The sequence below is a fragment of the Oppia nitens genome, unplaced genomic scaffold (genome assembly GCF_028296485.1).
Source record: "Oppia nitens isolate AA-2021 unplaced genomic scaffold, nextdenovo-longstitch-racon4-pilon3 scaffold6_pilon_pilon_pilon, whole genome shotgun sequence".
NCBI classification, from domain to species: domain Eukaryota; kingdom Metazoa; phylum Arthropoda; class Arachnida; order Sarcoptiformes; family Oppiidae; genus Oppia; species Oppia nitens.
Window position 1 is genome coordinate 956,846 of NW_026533250.1, and position 25,561 is coordinate 982,406.

The 25,561-nt window shown below is 21.2% G+C and overlaps 1 protein-coding gene across 1 annotated transcript in view; it reads right to left on the reverse strand.

Annotated features, from left to right (window-relative positions):
* Nucleotides 1–7,158: 7,158 nt before the first annotated feature.
* Nucleotides 7,159–25,561, reverse strand: part of LOC128962498 (metabotropic glutamate receptor 7-like) — a 42,313-nt gene continuing 23,910 nt past the window's right edge. The window contains exons 3-9 of the mRNA XM_054308872.1: nucleotides 15,497–15,667; nucleotides 14,754–14,898; nucleotides 13,123–13,447; nucleotides 12,754–12,968; nucleotides 9,944–10,855; nucleotides 8,866–9,249; nucleotides 7,159–7,350 (exon numbers count right to left, since the gene is read on the reverse strand). Coding sequence (XP_054164847.1) covers nucleotides 7,184–7,350; nucleotides 8,866–9,249; nucleotides 9,944–10,855; nucleotides 12,754–12,968; nucleotides 13,123–13,447; nucleotides 14,754–14,898; nucleotides 15,497–15,667 — 2,319 coding nt within the window. The 3' untranslated portion in view covers nucleotides 7,159–7,183. The remainder of the gene's footprint in view (nucleotides 7,351–8,865; nucleotides 9,250–9,943; nucleotides 10,856–12,753; nucleotides 12,969–13,122; nucleotides 13,448–14,753; nucleotides 14,899–15,496; nucleotides 15,668–25,561) is intronic.

The window sequence follows — 25,561 nt, forward strand, 5'->3', positions numbered from 1 at the left end:
TTTTAAATGTATTATTAAATAGATTCTGTTATAAATTTTACAAAATAATTAAAATAATTTTTTTTTATAATTTATATTAATGACATTACTTTAAGCTTTAATTTGATATCATATCAAATTGCTAATATTATTTTAGTATTATAGTTTTTTCTGGTAATAAAATTGCAAAACATACAAAATTCTAAAAATTGTATCATAAATAAGACATTAAACGTTTAAATTAACAATAAAATTATATTATTACATTTGAATTATTTTAATTCACAGTGAAATATTATAGCTTATTTTTATTAAAATCATATATTAATTTAATCTATAAAAAATATTAAGTTTAGCTAAAAAATTGTTTTATTATATTATATTAAAAAATGATTTAATACTGAAAATTGTAATACTAATTATTAGTAATTATTAAGTAAAACAATTAAAAATTATATTTAATTTTTTTATCTATTACATATAACAAAAATCTAATCAAATTACATAATTTAAATTATTTATTTTTTAAAATTATCATGTATTTTTCAACAAAATATCTATTTGCTCGAAAACTTATTCATTTAATAACCAAATTAATACAATATTAAATTAATATTATTAATACACAAAAATTGAAGCAATGATTTGTAGCATTTATAGCACGCATATATTGATTTAAATGAATTTAATTACTTATAAACTTTTGTATTAAAATAAATAAAACTTTTTATATAAATAGATATTAAATACTAAATTACCCTATTATTCGATTTTTACTTAAAATAATAGTAAAATAATAATAATTATTTTTACATTTTTATTTATTTGTAAATGTTATACCATATCATGTATTATTTAATACGTATACTACCTATTATCACTTTTGTCTATTATAACTTATAATTATTCATAAAGGAATGTAATTTATTTTTATAATATAAAAATAAACGAATAGAAATAAATAACATATAAAATAATTTTGTTTTTGTTTGTCATAATAAATAAAAACAAAATTCACAGTTTGATCAATAATTTATATAAATTTATCCTGGTCACGTCTTTCCATGCTTTCAATTTATAATGTATATCATAATTAACTTATATAATATATAATACATTTACAAATAAAATTTTATAACCAGAAATTTTTAAATATTTGTTATGCAAACATGTAATAAAGTTTTTGAATGTTTGCTACTAAATACTATATATACTGTATGTGTCTATTTTTATACTGTAGGTTTATACAATATATATAATTACCATAAATAAAAAACACTTTTTATTAATTACATGTTATTTTTTTGGCAGAATAATAAAAATAATATTAATTAGATTTAATATTAGAAAAAATTATAACGAAAATTAAATTTAATAATATTTTTTATTATGTTTAAATAGACATATTAAAGATTTTATAATATTATATCTAAATATTGAGACAATTTAACTAATTTTCTTGTTATTTATTTGTATTTTTATTGTTTTGTCATTAATGTTAAACATTGATATATTTTATAAAGACTGAAACAAAACACTCGACACAATTGTATGTCTCAATTACGTTATAATATACTTAATACATATTAATACAATTGGATTTTGTATGCAATACAATATAGGCTATCAAATGTAGATTACGTCAAATGCTTAGTTAAGTGACTGACAATTCAAATGTATTCACACAACAGATAAATGCATTTTTATCACATTATCACTCAATCGATGTTTAATTTGATATTCACTTTATATATATATAAACAGTATATATCGTTTGAAATTTTGTCACTTACTCACAGCAAATAAAAAATTTAAAAACTTATTTAAGTTATATAGAGTTTGAATTATTTGATACATATTTATATTATGTATTCAAATAAAATATATTTCTTTGTTTTGAGTAAATATGTACTTTCTTACGTATTTTCTGTTTCAATGAAAATTTAATAATATTATTATAATATATGCAATTTTATTTATAATGCAAAAATATCAAAATAGAAATGTAATATTTTTGTTTATTTATGACAAATAATTATATTTTCTCAGTTTTATTATATTGAGTTAATACTTGATTTGCAGTTATTTTCATAAAATCTAATTTATTTATAAAGTTAGCACTTTATAGGAGACTGACATTTGATATCAAACTTTAAAAACTGTTTTAGTACTAGAAAAATAAAATTTTAAAATTCAGTAACATATAATAAAATCATTATAAAGTTATGCAATATTTATAAATATACAGTATAAACAAATTAATTATAATATAAATACTTTAATTAAAAATTAGTTTAAATAGTTAATTTTATTAATTACCATTTAATTATGATATATAATAATAATTGTTATTTTTTAAAAACAGTCAAACCGTATAATATAATTACTTTTATATAATAGTAATGATATAAAATAGCAAACAATGGTGTCATCGATGCCATTACCGCTTATACGACGCTTCACTGCAATCGCGTAATGTTTTGTTATAACAAAAAACATAATATTTTCCTTTTTATCGCTTTTTTCTTGTATTTAGTCTAAGATTTCATTAATTTTGTCCGTTATATCTGTTATACATTTCATTCAATTATATTATTCAATAGCTGTTCAATAGTGCACTCAATTTCATTGAAAATAAGATCCAACTCTAGTATTCATTACAATCATCGTATGTCAGATGATAATCGATAATAGGTTTCTATTAAAGTTGTTATTTTCAAAGATATAGTGTATAATCAGCAAATTAATTGAAAAAATGTATAATTTTATGTAAAGTACAATACAGTACTATTACTAATGAAAAAACTTTTTAAAACTTAAAATTGAAAGTTATCCCTTTAAGTAAATCAAAATTGCAAAGTTATAACTAATATTGTGTACTATAATATATACAGTATGTGTACATAATTTAAAAATTATTATATTATAAAATAAAAAATGCTTTATAAATTATATACTAATTTAACAGTTGAAAAATGCTGTCTAGATTTCAATCAGACAAACAAATGGACGGCATTTTAAAATCATAATCTCTTAGCAAATATAAAAATATTATTTTTTAAATGATGATAATTTATACAAACAAATACATAATTTACTTTTATCAAATTACATATAAACAATAAATATTATAAATACAAATTTTCTATTATATGTTCGCTAATTTGTAAATATATTTTTTAAATAGTAAACTAAAGTACATTTGGTTTTTATGATATTTCTATTGAATTATTAATTTTTATCTTTAACTTCAAAATAGTACACAAACTAAGACCTAAATTTACAGTAACTTTAGATACTTACTATGTTTTATTGAGTTTATAATAAATAATAATTTACTGCATATTATACTTAATAAATAGTTAATTATAAATCTTTAAAAAATAAATTAAATATAATAAGTTTGATAAGAAAAATATTGATTAAAAATATAGTTTTGTTATGGGTTTGTAACTAATGAAAGAAAACGTTGTCTTAATTGTGATGATAACGACTAGAGATGGGCAAATAGAAAGTTTCTAATAAATTTCCGTGGGAAAGTTTCTAGAAAATTTTTCAGGAATAAATTTCTATAGAAATTTAACTTTATTGTTATACTATGGGATCCCCATATTTATAGTTATTGTAATAAAGTACTATACATATAATACAGTATACTACACAAATGTTATATATAAAATAATTATAATTATTTAATAATAATTAGTTTTGTAAAATTATATTCATCATTTTATTTTATACTGTATATCATTCTGTAGTTTAATTAATTCAATTTTTACTTTAATTAATAATTAAAATACTAATAATAATATTTACGGTAATGTTTTGTTATATGATAGCAAATATCGAGATAACAAAATTAACGATTAAAATAGGGATTCCATAGCTAGAAATTTCTCTATTATTTTATAAATTTCTCTTTTATTTCAACACTAATTATGACGTTTTTATTTCTTAATTAATTTAATTTTCTGTCAAATGACGAAAAAGTTCATCAGGAAAACTGCAGATATAAACAGTTAATCAATATTTCAATTGTTATTAAATACTACAGTATATGATATGTATGTATGCAGAATTGCGCAAGTTTTTTGGTGTAGGGGGGGGAATACTGGAGGGTGGGGGTAGGTGATTAACTGACAAAAATCTCGAAAAATTTGGGGGTACTGTGGGTGTCGATTATTATTTCATTTTTACGGCATTTTTTCAAAATTTGAAAATCATAAAAGTGAGAAAATTCCTTAAAAATTTCCAGGCTTTACCCCCAATCGCAACTATAGTTTGTATGATATACCAGATAATTATGTAACATAATTTAGGAATTACTATTTAAAAAAGAAAATTAATGGTTTATATGGCTATTAAATAGCAATTTTATGACTAATAATATTTTTAATATCGTATATCAATATATATTTATAATAATTTAGTTTTTGGTCACTTTTTCAGCAAATTGTTTAATTCTGTATTTAACTATCGATTATCAATTGCCTCAGATTAAGACCTTATAATCAATATAAAAATATTTTATTTTTTGATAAATATTATAAATATATAAATATTATAAATATATTGTATGATACAATAATTATTTTTAAAAAATCAATTTCTGGAGTTAATATTTCAATTAAAATCACTTCAATAAAGTAAAACTGAATTATAGTGAAGATTTATAGTGAAATAAGATTCAGTCAAACTTAATGTATTGTTTTATCTCTCGAAATACATACTATTTATATCCAAAAATTAAATAAAAAATAAAATGTCTCCAAATTTAAACATCAACTGAAAGTCCATAATATATTTGCTCTCAACTGTTGGCAAATATATAATATAAAAGTAAAATAGACTTAAGTTATAACAAATATAAAACAATACAATACATTGCAATACAATCTTCTTAAAGATTTTTATTTGCTTTTAAATATTTATTCCTTATTTTTGTCCCAAATTCTCAGCTGTATTTTAAAACCATTTGATATATATATATATATATATATATATATATATATATATATATATATATATATATATAATGCATACAAATATTTTTTAAAACAAAAAATACAAAACCCAAAAATGTTTGTTTAAATCAAAATTATCATAATTCAAGTTTCAATTTATCTATAAAGTGTAAGTTACTACTGTAAGTACAGTTAGTTTATAGATTTATAATTTAGTAATTTAAATTGTCTGTTAAAATTAAATTAATAGAATTTCAAATATTTATGAAATCGAAAATAATTTGAAAATTTATATAAAAATAAATTTAATAATAACTCAAATTTGTATAAATATATTTATTGTATTCACTACCAGATGATTGTAATAAAGTTATAAAATCGATATAATCTGCAAATCCTTTTATTATTCAACTTTTGTGTTACAAATAAAAATAGTTTCATTAGTAAAGTTAACATTTAATGTATTGATTTGTTAATCCTAAACTCATTAGTTATTCAATCATTGAAAAATACACATAATATTATATAAATATTTTCCAACAATCTTTGAATGTTTGTTTTGTGAACCGCTTTTTTATTTTCTAACTTTAGTATATAAAACATCAAAAATTACAGTAAAATAGAATTGTCTAAAAAAGTTATATTTTATTTTTTAAGAGAAATAGACAATAATTTTTATTAATATTTTAAATATTGTTTTTTTGCTTTTTAATAAACTTAATTTATGTAGTATTTATGTGAGTGATTAATAGATGAGTAATTTGATCAGTAGATCAATGAATTGTAAATATATAACTAATTAGGTGTCGACTGATTCTGTAAATTAAGTTTTTAGACACAAAAATTAAATATAATTTAGATTATGCTCTCTAGCATTATCAACAAGTTTTAATTTATTTTTTTGTTATACCGTTAAATGTTGCTTAATTCCCCTTTGGAGATATGTAAGTAATGGTTAATAATGCGAGTTTTTTAACCATATGAAAAAAATTGTGAATTTAAATTTTAATTTGCCCCCCCTCCCTCCCCCTGTTTTTATACATTTTCTAGTTTTACTACCCCTTGTATTTAGACGTCTCTAATCGTTCCAAACTCTTTGAATATGCTATTTATTTACCGATTTATAGTATTTAAAAATACTTTAAACATGTCATTCATTGTAAACACAATTAATTATCGGTAATAGTTAACTACTGTAAATATACCGTTTTAAATAGATTACTGTTAAATATTGGTCATTACAGTTGTTTATTCCCCCCATTTTTTTCTTTCCCCACACCCTCGTTTAATCTACCAGTGTTAGGGTTTAACTTAAAAAGTGTGAATAAATAATAAAAATTTGATGACTTTTATAAACAAATAGATAAAAATGATAAATGTATTCATATATGATGTAAAAATAGATAAAATAAGTCTTTTGAAATTTTGATTGATATTTGTTATTAACAATGATTAATGTGTTTCTAATATCAATATAATTTATAAAAGGCGTGGTTCACATATTACGTTCACACTTGAGGGGGGGGGGTTAGCCAAAGCGAACTTTTGCAAACGAGAGGGAAGGGAGGGGTAAAGACTTTAAGATAATATTTTATTTCATGTGGTGGTGGGGGTAGCGGTTAGGGACATGCGAACGTAATTTTTTTAAATGACTACATGCAAACAATTGCGAACATAGAGGAGGGAAGGGGTCTAGATTTCTTAAAAAGTGCAAAAGTAATATGTGAACAGCCCCAAACATTAATTTACTTTTATAATTCTATATTAATATTTTTATGATTTTAAAATATAATAAATTAAAGATTATTTTTTTAATTTATAATTTTAAGTAATTATAGCAATAATTATCTTATTATAACATTGTAAGTGTTAAAACTTATTTTTGTTAAAAAACTTTTTATTATTAAAATTTAAATTATATTACAAATAAAATATATTAAAATTTTCTAAAACAAGAGACAACAATATTTATACAATGGATTAAAAATTATTATTATTAGTTATATTATATAAATAATAGTTAAATAACAGTATTACTCACATCACAATAATATTGTTTAACAATAGATTAAATATTATACGTAAATAAAAACTCTGTATATACATATACACAGTATATATACATAGATATATTTATATAATTTATTTAATGTATATATCTTTGATAAAATATTGGCCTACAATAAACTCTTGTTATTATAATAATAGTGACAATTAATAATTGTATTTATTATATATTACTATAACTGTATGTCTTTGTTGTCCCAGTTGTTAATGACTAACTCAATATTGGTTGAACCCAGACATCCGTTACCATTGGTTTGTGTGCCGACACTGACTTTACTATTAACAACACCGCCGCCGATAAAATTGTTTACCGGACGAAGTTTATCAGTCATCTCATACTCTGTAATCATAAAATAAAAAACAATTTTATAAAATTACATTTATTTTAAGATTAAGTTTTTTCAACTAAAAATAATATTAAATTATAAAAATTATATTTTTCTTGTTTTATAATATTTGTTATATTAATATTAACTAATAATAATAATAAATAAAACATTAGTAGTAATTTATCAATCATTTAATCATTCAAAACATTAGTAACATAACTCTATTAGTTTTATTAATGAGACTAAATTACAGACAATTTCTTCCAAAAATAAATTATTAACAAATATTTTCTAACTAATAATAAATTTAATATATTGTATCATTTTTATACTTTAATTATTTAATTAATAATAATTTTGGATAACATATAAAAATTATCTTTTTTATTCAATAAAAAAGATAAATAATTAAATAAATTGATAATAATAAAATTTTGTTAGTATAAAATCATTACTATATTGCAATTCTTCAATATACTGTATAGTAAATTTATACCAACAAATTCATATCAATAATTAATATAATAAATACATTTTTAATTAAATTTATTTTACATACATTAACATATAAATTATACTAACATAAAAATTACTTTTATCATAAACAAATAAAATATAACTTATTATATTTTTGTTTGCACAGTGACTTTATAAAATATGACTTTTGAATAATAAGTATTCTAAATTTTTAATATATTCTAGACTTTTTAATATTATATTTTTATAAACTTAAAAATAATTAACGTAATACATTTGTATGAGAATTGTATTATAATTTTGTTAGCTGATATTTGCTAATGTATACTATAATAAGAAATTATATTTTAATCTTTTTAAAACACATTTGTATCATAAATATAGCAATTATGATAATAAAATGTAATAATGCAGAATTATAATAGAATTAGTTATATAATAAATATATTTTAAAATAGTGGCTAAAATTTTATATTTTTCTTTAATCATGACTTTTGAATACTAAATAATAATTAACTATAAAACAAACGGCAGTATATAATGCCATTCTCTATGGTTTGTTATGTTATAAAATTTTACATAATAAATATAAAAATAAAAATAATGTATTTTAGTTTTAAATTTATTGTTTAAACTCATTTATCAATCTGTAAAAAATGAAAGAATAACGTAATTGTATGATATATACTGTAATGTAATGTACTTTATCTTTCTTAAACAAATGATATATAGTTTGTTATATTCAATACGGTTAGTCGTTTACAAATTGTATTCAAAAAAAATCGGATAAAATATATAATGACACAAATATAATGAATTTTGTATCTAATATGTTAGGTATTATGTAAATTTTAAATTTTATTATAATTCAATATTTTATTCATTATTATTTTAATATAAATTTACTACTGTATATTTGATGACATTATCTATTAGATATGCTATGTTATAGAAAATTATATAACGTATTATTATTATTATTATAGATTAAAACCCGAACAAATGTTTTGATATAAAAAATATTTTGTTTATAATATACTTATTCATACCATCAGACTGTGTGGCGGACTCGACCCGTATGGATGAAGTGGTGGCCAAAGTAGCGGTGGCCGTCATCGGTGTGTTATTCTTGAGAGTCCCGTATTTGTTGTACGGCATCATTGATTGCCTGACATTTTTCTCCGGATGAAGAATAATGATATAAATTTTTGGTGTGAAAAGACAGAGCAGTGTTACGGTGGCGCTCAGGGATATCGACACTGACATAGTCGTCAAATTCAGAGCGATGTGATTGCTCTGTGAGCTCGTGAAGTATATGGGAATAAAGGCCAACCATATGATACATGTCGTATACATTGTAAAGCCTATATATTTGGACTCATTGAAGGCTTCCGGGATTTTTCGTGTCAATACCGCATAAACGGTGCAAACAACTGATTAAACATAAGAATATAATTTATGTCATAATTAGTTTATATTAATTATAATACATAAATTAATATCATATATTTTATATTGTATTTACATTAAATAAATTTACTAAATTCAAAATATAGATATATATATATAAGTATTAAACTATTTAATAATAAGATAATATTTTAATAATCAAAATAAAAAGAAACAAAGTTTTCAACTTAATAATAAATCAATAATTATATACATTTATAATATATTAAAAATAAAAAATAGCAAAAGGAGAATAACGTTAATCTTTTATAAGACAATTATGATACACTATATAATATTTTTATGGCATAAATTTATTTGATATACACAAAAAACATAGATTACTATATAATGTAAAAATAAAATCAATATTTTTTTATATTATAACAAATGGTTAAAATGTGACCAAAACTAGAATTATTTGTATCTCTATTTCTATTCTTTTAGTTATAACTTATGTAATACTTGTCTCTTCATTGTAGACCTTAAGGCTGTTTTAGTCTATCCTATGTTTTCTAGGATTCAGTAAAGTTAACTAAAATCATTGTGAAGTAGTGTTATATTAAGTACTGTATTAAAGTAATACTAAAGTAAATGTACTTTAATTTAATGACTAATACAGAAAATTGTATACAATTGTAGATAAGCGACAATAAGTAATAGTAAGGAAAGTCATACCAATAAGAAATATGGGATAAAGAAATGCGACAAAATATCCGGCATTTATGGAGGCTTCACAAACCAATTGGTTATCCTCTCGTGTTGGGTAAAAATGTATAGCTCTGGGAGGTGAAAATGCCAACCATATGACTACTATAAAAATCTGTATTATTGAAAGTCCGCCACAAATTAAAAGTTGAGATTTTGGACTAATAAGTCCTGGTCTTCGTGCAGATTGTTTGCCAGCTTTGAAGATACGGGAGATTCGGTTTGTTTTGGTTAGGATAGCGCTGTAGACAACAGAAAAACAAAAGCCAATACCGGCCTTCTGTGTGCCGCACAAGAAGTTGGAGGGCTTTTGCACCAAAAGAAATGTCATACCATAACACATGAGAATACCCGCCAACAGTACAAAACAGAGCTCACGTCCCGACGCTCGGACTACAGGAGTGTCGTTGTATTTGATAAATACAAATATCACAAATAATGTGAGAAAAATGCCGGTCCATGAAAATAGTAAGGCACTGATTGACCACATGCTATCCGGTCGCATATATTCTTCAGGTATGGGCTCACAAGTTATTTTGTCGGCATCGGGTAAATAACCATCCGGACAGTCAATACACTGAGTGTCCGATATAAGCACTTGATATTTGGTACAATTGAGGCAATGAAAGCAACATTTTTCTCCCTCAATGTGCGCCTTCACCTGACCCTTCTCACAGGGCTGACTGCACACAGATGAGGGCACCGATAGATCATTCAAATGAAATTGAATTTCACTTAAATTGAGGGCAAGTGTGCCGTCGTTATACTCTCCCACTTGAATCCATCCAAACTCTCCCTCCGATAATTGTTTGTAATGAATTATCCGATACCGGGCCGGACCGTCACCATTGTCCGCAAAATTGAACGCATAATTTGCTAAACCTATAATTATAATATTTTTTATTTTGTTAATATTATATTCAATATATTATATTAAATATATATATAAATATTTAATACTATTGGAAATTTATAATATTACACGAAATAAATAATATATAAATACAATAATTTATTAACTATTTAAATTATTTTGATATCTAAATATTATTATTCATAAAATATTTAATTTTTTTAATGCTTGTTCATAGATGTCGAAAAAACGTATCATTAATTTTAAGATAATATATTAAATATAAGTACGATATACTGTATATATACTCTATACTTCAATACTATAATTTATATATTGCAATGTAGTGTACAATTTATATCCTGTACTAACAGTATATAAATACTGCAAAAACATAGCCAACAGATATTTCAATCGTTTTAATACATAAATGGATTTCTTTGCCTCAAAACCATTATTTCAAAACCAGAGGTATTCATATAAAATGGTAGTAAATGAAGAAAATGTTTTCTATTATTTAAGATAAATATGTTTTTGCAAGACTTGTGTATCATTTTTTTGTTTCACTTTAATAATAATCTAAAAATATTGGTTTTTTCTGTTTATCGTATTTTGATCCGACTCTTCAATAAATAAAATCAAATAATGATTAAAAGTAAAAATAAAAGGACTTAATATTGACGGCAAAACTAAATTAATGATTGACTTCTGATTAATTGTATTTGATTGCTAGTGACGGCTATAGGAAGTTATATATGATATTATATTATTAAAAATTTTTATTCCTTCCCACAAAATAAATTCACTCCATTCCTAAATTGTATAAAAATATATAATTTTACTTAATAAACAAACAAAATATTTATCATTTTATAATAATTATAATAATTAAAATATGATATAAAATTATGAAAGTGAAATTCTTATAAAATTTTTATATAGATTTAGAAAAAATTATTTTATAAATTATTTAAAAATTATATCTACAGTATATCTTTGAAATTATATCTGTTTTATTATTCACTATTAAATTAAATGATATGATGTTTGAAATTAGCCTCAAGTCGTATTTTTATGACATTTTTCCAAATATTTAATTATTTAACAATTTTTGTAATGTTTATAAAAATCGTTATATTATAGTATTAATATGTACAGTATATACTGTAAGAAATAGTTTTTATGTCAATATATGTGTTTATTAAAATATATTTTGACATTAAGATCATATTATATGTTTCAATAGACATCTATTTTCTATTCTGCAACAAATATGTCAATCACATGTTTTGGTGTCTCTAATAATTAAAAATTGTAATATTTATCTTTAAAATCAATTTTTATAATTTATAAATTATAAAATTTAAACGTCTTTTATTGATAAATATAGATTTATTCAATAAGATAATTAATTGGATATTATATTATATAAATAAATTTATATTAATATATTATTAAATGCATCAAAATTACAGTAATTTACATTTTTGTACTAATTCAGGATAGATTTAGATGAACTTAATATTAACTTATAATAATAAACATTATATTGTTATATCAAAGTTTTTGGTGTATTTCTTTGTTTAGTTGAAAAATTAAAGGATAATTGTTTAGGAAATTTCTTCCCTTCAAATCTCTATATTTTTTTATAGATATATCCATATTATAGTATAGACCCAGAATATAATTGATAGTATGTTTATAATATCTTTATATATATACCGCAATATGTAATACTTTAATTTATTAAACACACATAACTACTGGTATAACTTATAAGTGAAGCAATAAAAATTTGATTTATTGATTCATTTATTTGTATTTCGCAATAAACAATTAAATTGACGGTCAAATCAAAACAATGAAATTATTATATATTGAATATATAGTGTATATTTAGATGAAATTGTATAAAATTATGCCATACCTTTAAAGTGGACATTCTTAATAAAATGTAGAAGCACACTACCATCGCTATCTCTCATTTTAGGACAGACCCCTCGATAACCGGATGGACACAACTCTTGATGCATGTCTTTGAGAGCGTAGGCAAATGCGAGGACAGCGTCGCTGACAAATTGCAACTGACCTTCGGGTTCGTACCCGTTATCATAACTCATCCTTTCATCTCCGGTACAAATCCTATATATTAAACATTAAGATAATGAATATGAAGTGAAATATTATGTTATATTTCCTAATATTATATATATATTATTAATATCTGTCTTTAGAAATAGATAGTCATCTAAATGTATGGCTAATGACAGCTGTGATCAAATGAAAATAATATTACTTCTTATAGTTCAAGTTGTATGGCGTAACAGTACTGTCAGTCCATTTGCAATTGAAATAGTGTTCCCAATACTCAATAAACCACGGGTTTCGCCAATTAGTTTTCGGTGTCAAACTCAAGAAATACTCATCAAATCCTGGCACTGGATTGGCTGAGGGCTGGACTGATAGGGTTCCCTCCACCTGAAGCTCATTTCCGGCAAATACTAACGAACGGGCGCTCCAACCATCGCTACCAATCCATGTGAACAGTCCGGTGGCGTTATTCCTCTTGATTGCCTTCATAAGCATCGCTACCTCTTGATCTGATCCAAACACTATTACACCTAATTTCATGAACAAATATTTCATTACTTTCACTAATCAGTCAAATATATTATAATCAATATTTTTGTATTTTGCAAATACACATTTAACAAAATTAAAATGTTTAATATAAAAATCACTGCAAATATAATAAATTTACAAAATTTTATAATAATAATACTTATATTAATATAATATTAATATTATTTAAATTATTTATATTATGTAAACAATTCTTACTTTTTAAACAAATATATTAAAAACTTAAAATATGTAACGAATGTATATAAAAAATCTAAATATAAGACGAAAACCCAAATATTGATATTTTAAAAAACATTTTTAACTTTTAATAAGAGAAAAACAGAAAGTCATATGATTACAATTATGATTTATTTTTAGCTTTTATAATAAACCATTATTTTCTTAAGTGAACACAATTTATCTGATATTATAGTAAATTTATGTTAGTATTGAAAGTCAGAATTAAATTGGATTCCTATATATATATTGTAACCATTATTGTATATACAGGTATTGTATATAATAACTTAGAAATTACATCATTTGATATGTGATATATCATTGTTATCGTAATACTATATTTGATAATGATCATTTTACTAATAACCAGCTTTATCAAATTTTATTAACTAATAGAAATCATTCAATTATTTATAAATACTAAAAACTAACTATAATGAATTTTAATTTATTTTACATAAATATACTGAATTCTTGAAATTAATTACTTATTGTAAAAAAATAAAACAAAATAATTAATATTATAATTAAGAAATATTATGTATAATTATTGATAATTTTTTATAGTTTGTTTTAAATTATATATTTTTTATAATAATGAACTTATAACCTTTGATAATGTCTATAATTAATGATAAAATTGTTAAAGATTTTTTATAGTAAATTTTCATTGATCTCACAAAAAAATGAACCCATTAAACACATTAGCAAATTGTGTTCAAATAATTTAATACTATATAAAAAAAGTTTTTCTATTTTTAATGTAACTCTAAATTACATAATCTTTTTGCAATCAATAAATTATTAAAAGAGTTGTTAAAACATATATTCAAACAAAATTTTCAAAATTTATATAAACATACAGCAATGCATAATACATACAATTTTTAGATTTAAATAAATATTAAAAATTAATATATATTTATAATTTTGACATACAGTTATACATAATATACAGTATAGAAAGTATAAAAAGTATAAAAAGTATAAAAAGTATAAAAAGTATAAAAAGTATAAAAAATAGAGTAAATATAATTATTTGAATAGATATATAACTAATACCTCTAGCATTTTGTTTGGATATCAGTTTTTTGACGATATTATCGTAAGCGTCGTCCAGAGCTACTCCAGAGTCTTTAGTTAGCCTTTCCTTAATAGCGATACAAATGTTGTTTTGCTCCAAAAGTTCCTCCAAATCATTAAAAGCCTTTAAAATTGTGACATTTATTGCAAAATATTGAATTAATTTATTTATTATTGTATAACATGTATAATACTATAAAACTAAGTTTAATTTTTTTTATGTTATATTTATCATATAAGTCATAATATAAGTTTGTAATTATTAAAATTACTGAAAACATTAAGTAATTAATTATAACAAACAATAAATTTATCGCTTCATTTAAATGACTTTAAATAAATAAAAACTAAAGATTAGAAATCTATATTTAATGGGAGAAACCTAAAAATATTGCTAAATATTGCTACAAAAATTATTTATTTATAGGTAACATTATATACCGTATATATACATAAATATATATATATATTGAATTATACATGTTTGGTGTAGCGATACTTTAAACAGATATTGATACTTAAATTTGACTATAAGTTTATTTAATATAAGTCTAGTTAAGGATAGCCCATAACATTATTGAGTAGTAAATTGTCTTAATGTGCTTATGTATGTATGTTTTACTAACACTGATTATACTATTATAGATAAGTGTGATATACAAGTGTAAAGTAATGAGTATTTTTTGTACGTGTATTATAATAATCAATTGAATAATACAGACTCTGATGCCATAAATGGATTCTTCATAAATGATGGAAACGTAAGTCCAGTTGAGTTGTTTGACGATCTCAATCATAGCACTCGCCTGACTCTTATCGCTCGGAACCGTACGGAGAAAGTATTCAAACCTCTGTTTGTTACTCAACTCACTACTCGTCGAGAAGAAAGATACCTAAATAAGTGTAATACAGACAGCACTGGGAGTTAGTCGATGACCTATTGTGTGTACATTATATACATTTTTAGATAACACAAAGTTTTTGACACATAAATCAATTTTACGCTCATTTATGAGAAAACTTAGACACTATACTATAATATACAGTATATATAAATATTGTGTTTATTTATAATAACTAATCTCATGGTTTCGCCCTATGAATCCAAGTGACTGATGGGCACATCCTTACTAATAACCAAATTATTGTTCCCCAAGAGTTAGCATTCATTTGCAATGACCAATAAATTTTTGTAAACATAGCTAAAAATGTTTGTAAAAATTCAATAAATGTTATTAACTAACGATGAAAACAGACAATAAATATGAAGATAAATGAGAGCAGACTTTGAGATCAAATGACTATTCGTTACAATACATACTCTTTTGATCTCAACATTTGGTATCACATTTAGGGTAAAGTCTCAAAACAGCATCAAAACAACTATACTTTGATTGTAATTTTGTTAATACAGTATGTTCACCACTTATGTTACATAAGTTATGTATATTAAATTTTAAAATAACTATTGGTAATATTGTAAATTACTTTAGTTTGGTATATAATTGTTACATAATTAATATTTTTCATATTATTAACAGTAAATGTCAATTATATGCCAAATACTACAATATTATTTATTTTTATATCTTTTAAATTTGTTTAATTGATAAAACGTGAATTCAATATACGGTTTATGAGTTAATTGTAATGAAAGCATCGCTGCTATGCATATTCAATGTCGTTATTTAAGACTCTGCCAACATTTGCCAACAAATAATTGATTTCTTGTGTTTCACTTTTATTTTATTATTTTTGTTTTACTGACACTATTTTAGTATTCAATATTAAGACAACAATTTTTCTTTCAGTTTATGCTATATATATATTGTATGTATTGTATTAATATATAACACTTATATTTACTTAGATTTGAAACATATACAGTATAATGTAATATATAAATAACTTTATAATAATAAAAAGATTGTTTGTAAATAACTTAATTAAATATTTAACTATCTTAATAATTAAGTGAAATATTTACTTTTGGATTTTAATAAAAATCCAATAGAAGTTGTTTAATACATGTATAAATTATTTAATGTATAATAAAAAAAATTTATCAAATAATTGGTTTATATAGTCTTTTTAAAATTGTCATAATTTTTTTAAAATATCTACAGGAATTAGCAAATAAAAGATTCCTAAGAGACATACAAATTATTAAATATAAAAATAAATTTTATGATAAATTTACACCTCATTCATGACATCAAAGTTGCCGTTGAATTGTTGTATTTATTGTTATTATTTAATATTATTTATAGTTAGAAACTCAATGCATAAGTTATAGTTTATGTGTAACCAATAGATTTGTTACATTTAATAAATAGATGCTATAAATAGTAGATTTATTTTTATGAAGTCTCAGATCTTCATACTGTATATATCATACGGTTTGGTAGCAAATGATATACTGTTTTGAGATTTGCAAAACAATTCATTGCTAGACTTGTAGTGCCATTAATGTGAAAACTACTCAAAAGATTTAGTGCCTTATATTGTGAAATGTTTGAACACAAATAAAAAAATTTCTATATATTTATGAATTGAGCTTAAAATGAGTGGTTTAATATTAATGCAAAATCATATAATTATATGTTGGGATTTATATTTAAATTGTTACACATTATTATATTTAATATGTTAAAGGTGTCTATGATTTAAACAGTAGTTGAAAATTTTGATTTAACAATATCATTATATTTAATCTTTCTGTACATTAAATTTTATTATACTGTATATTGTACTGTATATATAAATAGTATACACAAAAAATATTATAATTAATTATTATGAAATATTGGCATTTACTCTTTATAAGTAAAAATCAACAAAACATATAAAACAAATAAGGCGTGGTTCACATATTACGTTCGCACATTTTAAGAAATCTAGACCCCCTCCCTCCCCTATGTTCGCAATTGTTTGCCTGTAATCATTTAAAAAATTACGTTCGCATGTCCCTAACCGCTACCCCCACCCCTCACCCACAAGAAATAAAATATCTAAATTCGAACGTTGTTAGAGTCTCTACCCCTCCCCCTCGTTCGCAAAAGTTTGCTTTGGCTAACCCACCCCTCCCCTCAAGTGCGAACGTAATATGTGAAACACGCCTAAGTTATATATAAAAATAAATAACCATAAAATTATGTCCACTATTTTAAATTAATAATTGGTTGGATAGACATTAGTGCCGCAATCATTACTTACACTTAATTGACCCAAAACTGTGATTTTGTTTTGTGCATTATTACACTAAATAAATAAATAACACTTTCTTAAATAATAAAATAATTTTATTTATCTTTACATTTTAAGTAAATAATCAATAAAGTCGTTGATTAGACCACAATAACAATTTTTATATCATATTTAATATAATAATCGATTGATATAATAATTTACGTTTACATAATTGATATCATTGGGGTATCATTATAACTAGAAATATACTATTGATTTAATATTGAGGTCAAGCATTATTTTATTATATGACTAATTGTAATAAATGTATAAATTATAAGTTAATAAATTATATCATATATAAAAAATCTATTTTGAGCACCGCTTGATTACTCAAATAATAAAAATATTATAGATTTAACTTTGATTTTATATTTATTAAATTATATTACATTTGTTACAAGAATAATAATATTTATTTTCAATTTTATGAGATTATAGGTAAATTTTTTATAATTTAAAAAACCAATATTAAAATCTTATCAATTTTTATAGTTGTGAATTTTCAATGGGCATGTAATACATTTCAATATAAGAGTATATATTTTTATTGCATACTTTATTCAACTTAGCATAAGTTTATGTGCAAACATAACATTTGAGAAATAAAGGATTTATTAAAAGCAATAGTGAAATACATTATTTGATTTTTGTTGTTGTTTTCAAATATATCAATAAATCTTTATTTTTATTCACTTTAAAATTTAGTTGTTTTGTAAGTCAATTGTTTCTATTGAACTATAAAATCCTTAGCCAACTGTCGACTCGTATTTAATAAGACATCAATTTTACTTAGAGTTTAAAAACCAAAATTTAGATTCATTTTGATTGTAACCATATTATAGTTTCAATCAGTCAATTAGTCTATTATTATGGTGTGTTTGGTAACACTATTTTATCAGATACTGATATTTGTGATGTTTGTGAAAGTTAATGACATACCATATTAAAGTAAACCATATTATATTATAGTATATAATGTAATGTAACTTTTCGTTCACAACAATTCAATACATTTAATACATTTATAGTTATTTCTTCTAAACTGTGGGTCAATACATAAAGATTTTGTTGACCCCTATGTTTGAAACTAAATATTGTTAGCCTTACCCTAAATCTATTGTTATTAAAATATAATTTTATTTAAAAAAAAATACTATTTATATACAGTATGACAATAGTTAAATATATTAAAATATAAACATTAAATATAGAAATTACTGTACACACAAATATATTGTATAGACATAGTATATATTAGTTATAAAAATTGTACTGTATAATAAAAGCAGTACTGTATTAAACAAAGTCAAAATTCAAAACCTTGTATTTTTCCAACTCTGGTAACTACAGTAATATATAAACTATTATAAAAATGTTGTTAATTTAATTATCTATTTATTAAATCTCTAAATAAGAAGTGTTTAGTCTCTTTATTAATAAATAATTTATTAAATATTACAGTAAATGAATTAACTACTAATTTATTATTATTAAAAATTTATTTATAATAAAATAATATTATATTTTATTGAATTTATATACCTTTATTATATTATATATTCATAAAATACTGTACAATTAAGATTATTTACATTTTAACAAATTTGTTTGTTTTAACACTAGTTTATTATAAAATAAAGTTCTATAATCAAAAAATATTTATCAATAGATGTTTTACATTAATTATTAATATTTAAATGATAGAAATTTACTTTTAGTAAAGATAATTTTCAAATCAAATAATTAATTTATCTTAATTATTGTATTGGATTATTAAAAAATTAATAATATACGTCTATATAATAATTGCCAGTTTGGTGACGACAAACAAACATAGATTTGTGTTTAAATCACACATTTGTTAGAATAATATTAAATATTAATATTCTAATAATTTAATGATTTGAATATCTAAATATACTATTTTAAATTCAAGTAATATTATCTAAAATATATAATTAAATAAATTATGACCTAAATAACAGTACATATGGATATAATAAAAGTAATATACAGTAAATATCTATCATAAATGATACTTAAATGAAAATTTTTTAATAGAAAAACAGTAAATAACAAACTGTTTGATTTGTATTTTGATTAATGTATGTCTACTTCAGTAAATAAGACGTGTTTTGTGTTTATCATACAAAACGTGATGCCTTTGAAACTCAAGTCTTTTATCTAAAATGTCTTTCTATATAATTGTTGGCACTTTTTGTTTCACTAAAATAAAGTATTTATTTTCAATATATAATGATTTATTGCTATGATATGTGTTTCTAATAAATATCACTAAATTATTAAATAAAATAATTATTTTTTAAAACAAATTATATCTAATAATTATTACTATTGAAAATATTTCAAATAAATAAATTTTTATATTTTATTTTACTTATTCAATCGAAGATTTGAAAATAAAATGTTTTCAATCTTATATACAAGAGTATATAAAGCACACAATATACATATTTTATTAAATGATATTATCTGTTGAATAAATGTTGTAAATTATATACAAAATTATAACTAAACCCAAGACTATTGTCTTAGCATTGTATGAATTGCAACAAATAATAAATTTTCGGCAATTTTATATACAGTATAAAGTTTATACTATAAACATCTATTTTACTATTGTTATGCTCTTTTCAATTTTGTTTAAATATTTTATATATTTTTGTATAAATATGTAAAAAATATATAATTTAAATTTTAAAATACTTTGGATTTTGAATTTAATATATTAAAACCAGGGTTAAGGAAGGTATTGGATTTTAGAGAGGAGTATATTGGGGTAAAATGGAAAAAAATCTCAAATCTCTTTGGGTATAAAATGGGTACACTTTTATTGCCTTTTAAACAGAATTTTTTCAAAGTCAAGAGAAAATTCCCTAAACTCCCGAAAATTCCAATAAAAATGGGATGAAATTCCAAAGAAGATGGGAAAATATTTCAAATAAATTTCATTTCTATTCCAAGTTATTAAAATCTATTTAATTTTACTAAAATTTTTTAAATAATAAAAAATTCTGCATTTAAAATGTAAAATTTAAAAATAATTAACAAAAACATTAACATTTAAACTATAATTTATTGTTTAATCATTATTTTAATAATATTAAAATAATATTATATTCTACTTGTAACATTACTTTTTTAACAAATAGTTAATTTTTAAAGTTTTTTAGTTATATATTTTTTAATCAAAATAATGTTATTTAAGATTAATTTTAACGAAATTTTAATTAATTTTACTTAAAAATAGTTTAATTTAAATGAGTTTTAAAAACATAATACAAATTTGTTAATAATTATTAATTATTAATAATTGGTCAAAATGGCTATACACTACATTACCATACCTCTGATCAAAACATTTTTTATTTACAGTTATTATAAAATGTATTACAGTTACCGCAAAGTAAAATATATTAAATATTTAAAATTAATTTTACTTTAACTTAATTTTATTTGTAATACAAATTGTATTTATATATAACTGTATAAAACAAAATACTAATGATGTCACAAATAATATTGTTGTTGCCGTCAATGAAATTTGTTATACGAGATATTATATTTATAATTAGTAATAACATTATAAATTATCATAATTATATAAAAATAACAAAAATATTTTATTTATTTATTTATCAAATAATGCAAAAATGCAAGTCTTTTCACTCAAATTAGTGTATTTTCCATACAAAATGAGTTTTATCTCTAATATTAATATTATTTACTTATTTTTTTATTTATGTTTTTTTAGTTAAAACAATAGTTGTGTATAAAATTAATTTGTTGTTTGAATTTCAACACATTTTCAAATTACTTTCTTTTATTATTGTTATTATTATTACCATTTATGCAACAATAAAACAAAACATCTCATAAATTTTGTTTTAAATAATGCAAAATTCACTGAAAAACAACATAAAAAACTAATGCAAAACAACAATAAATTGCTTTTATATTCAGTATATTTTTATATATTATATAATAAGCACAACATTTGAGTCAAATACTGCTTATAAAATAAGCTTTAATTTCTTTTTTCAAGCGATTCACAAATGAATAAAGTTTTTCTGAGAAATAATATATAATACCAAAGACTCTTATTATGATATTATTATTATTTTAAAAATTAAGTAATTCATAGCATTGCCATAATAATAATAATAATAATAATAATAATAATAATAATAATAATAATAATAATAATAATAATAATATATTAGTTGTGTTTGACTTGACTTTTACTTTATTTTTATACGAATAAATTTCTCCTAAGTGTTGCCTTTTTATTCAAGAGTTTATTAAAATAATTGATTACAACATTTGGTAATTAATAGCATATATGACAGACATATCCAATATATTATATAATAGAAAAAATAGTCTATTATTTTTGATGTTATAAAGCTTTGAAGTTTAAAATCGTAATAAATGAATAACTCTTTTATATTTGAATATAAAAAGAGAGTAAAAGTGAGTATCAATTGATTGAAAGACTTCTTGAGATAAATGAACTCCACATCCATTGATAAGTCATGTGATCGACTATTTTAACGCTAAACTTAACACTGAAAAAGTTGGTCTCTTTTTTTGTTTGATTATATCATATTTATAATACTCATAGTATATGAAATACAAGCAAAAAAATGCGGCAAAATTTTTTTCATTGAATGCGTTATCACAAAGAGGAGGAAATTTTAATATATGAGATGATTATATAACATGTCTGATGAAAACTGAATTCATTATCTGTATATTATTATTAATATTGAATTTTATTGTAATTTGTTATTCAAACAAGGAATAAATTTTCCAGTAATTTAAGTTTTTACTGAAAATAAATTTATTAATAAAGACACTTTTGTTTGTTTTATATCACTTGTATATTATTTATCAATAATGTAATATTTTTTTATAACAGTCTTATGCTATACATATAATAATACGGTATTTGGTATATCTTATGATAAATATAATATTATTTATCATATCTCAGGGACTGTTGAAAAAATATTTAAAATTCAAATTCTGTATTTACATAAATCACTTTTTTAAATACAACCACATTTTATATCGTTGTATTAATATTTAAGATTTATATCAATTTTCATAACATTTTCATTTTAATTTATAACTATAAACCTTATAATATAAAAATTGATTATTATTATAATTGATGTTTATTTAGGTTTTATTTAGTAAATATTGAAAAAATTATATTTATCATACATAACTAAAATACAATTTTAATAATAGTTACTTATGTTTTAGTTTATCTAAAATAATTGCGATTTATATTTTGTTATATATATTTTGTTTAATTAACAAATTATAAAAGTTTCACATAAAAATTTACAAAATGTATTATTACAATTAATATTTTCAAATAAGTTTTATTATATCTAAATGTACAGTAAATTATTTTTTTATTAACTAATTTGATATTGAATTAGATAATTTTTGTGCATATATTTAAATAATTATAGTATTTTAGTGTTATTTAATATTTATCATATTTCATATTAAATCATACATTTCGTGCTAATTTAAAAAGCAAAAAATACAATATAACCTAAAGTAAAACATAACTCCATCATTAATTAATAGATAATTTAAACCCATATTTTTTATATATAATAAAGTGTAAATTGCTTGTCGATAAAACACTATTTAGTTATATTTATATATATATACAGTATATCAGGGTTAAGTAAGGGGGGGGGGTAAGGCAAAAATAATCCAAATAATCCCTAAAATCGAGAAATTGGGATTTTACCCCCCAGACTTTTTGACGAAATTGAAAAAATTGTCGCTTAAAAACGACGATAAATGACCCCCCTAAAATTTCGGCGCCTAAGGCGCCGAACATTTTTTTGAAATTTATAAAAATTTTAATTTTAGTTGATACTATTTTAGTAAGTTTTTATGTTTTTAATATTTATAAGAATCTAATTATTGATTAAAAATAAGTAAAAAAGTTAAAATAACGTTAAAACTCATCTAAAAATAACATAATTTTAATTAAAATATTAAACTAAAAAATTAAAAATTACCTATTTGTTGAAAAGAGTACTCATATTACAATTTAAATATAAGTTTAAAATAGTTTAAGAAGTTAATAAAACAATAAATGCTTATATTACAAGGTTTTTATTAATAATTTTAAAAATTTTAACTAAAAAATTTAAAAAATTTTCAATTTTATAATTAGTATTCAGTCAGTATTCATATAAAAATAACATTAAAAAATAAAAATATATATCTATAAACATTTAGTATTATTTAAAAAATTAATTATTTTAAAAGTTAAAAATTACTAAAATACTAAAAAAAACTCATACTGTATCATTAATGCTTTTATCAACTATTTTTAAGTATTAAATACATTATTATTTTATTTTTTGTTAAAATTTAAGTTTTTGTTAATTTTTAATTTTTTTTGTATTTTTGGAAATTTTACCTATTTTCCTGGGAATTTATACGGGAACTTATGGGAACTTTATCGAATTTACATGGGAATATTCGGGAATTTAAGAGATATTAGGGAATTTTCTCTTGACCCCCCCTAGATTTTGGATTTTTGAAAAAATTGCCGTTTAAAAATGCAATAAAAATCTTACCCCACCCAATACCCCCCCCCCCCAAGATTTTTCGAGAATTTTGTAAATTTTACACCGGTCTACCCCCCCCCCCCTAAAATCCAAAACCATGCTTAACCCTGATATATATATATATATATATTTATACTGTATATTAATTAATTAAATATAGATTCAGGCAATTCAATCATTTATTATGCATATAATATAAAAAATAGTGTTTTTATTAGACATAATAAAAATTCTTAATTAATATTTTTAATTATTTAAAATTGGAAATGCTAAATCATTAAAACATTAATTAAAAAATAATATTTATATTTAAATAATAATCATTTTATAATTACATAATTGAATTGAATTTTATTATATGTTTAGTGGAGTTTCTTTACATCTAAAGCTAATTTCAATAGAGGGTCCACTTTTATAGCATAATATTTTTACAATAAATAAAACAATATATGGATCATTGACTTGTTTAATATTAATATAATATAAATAAAGAGTAAATAAATTGTTTATTTAATAACTTATTAATCATTGTATTAATAGGATTTGTGATGTTATGTCTAACGAAACCACTTCTACTAATATTTCTTAACATTAATCACATAAATCACACAACTATTGCATCAAAACATATAATAGCCATTAAATTATAACAATACAATACAATACACTAAACTATAATTATAAATATATTAAATAGAAATTTATTAGAAATGGATCATATATTCTAACATTTTGTAAATATTTTGTTTCGTATAATTAATAAAATGTAAACTTAAATTAAAATTATAATACATCTGATGCTATAAAATAATAAAATAAATACAACACTAAAGAGAGTATGAAATTTGTTACCAATTTATGGTTAACTGAGTTTGTAATCAATAAGAATTTATAAGAGATTAA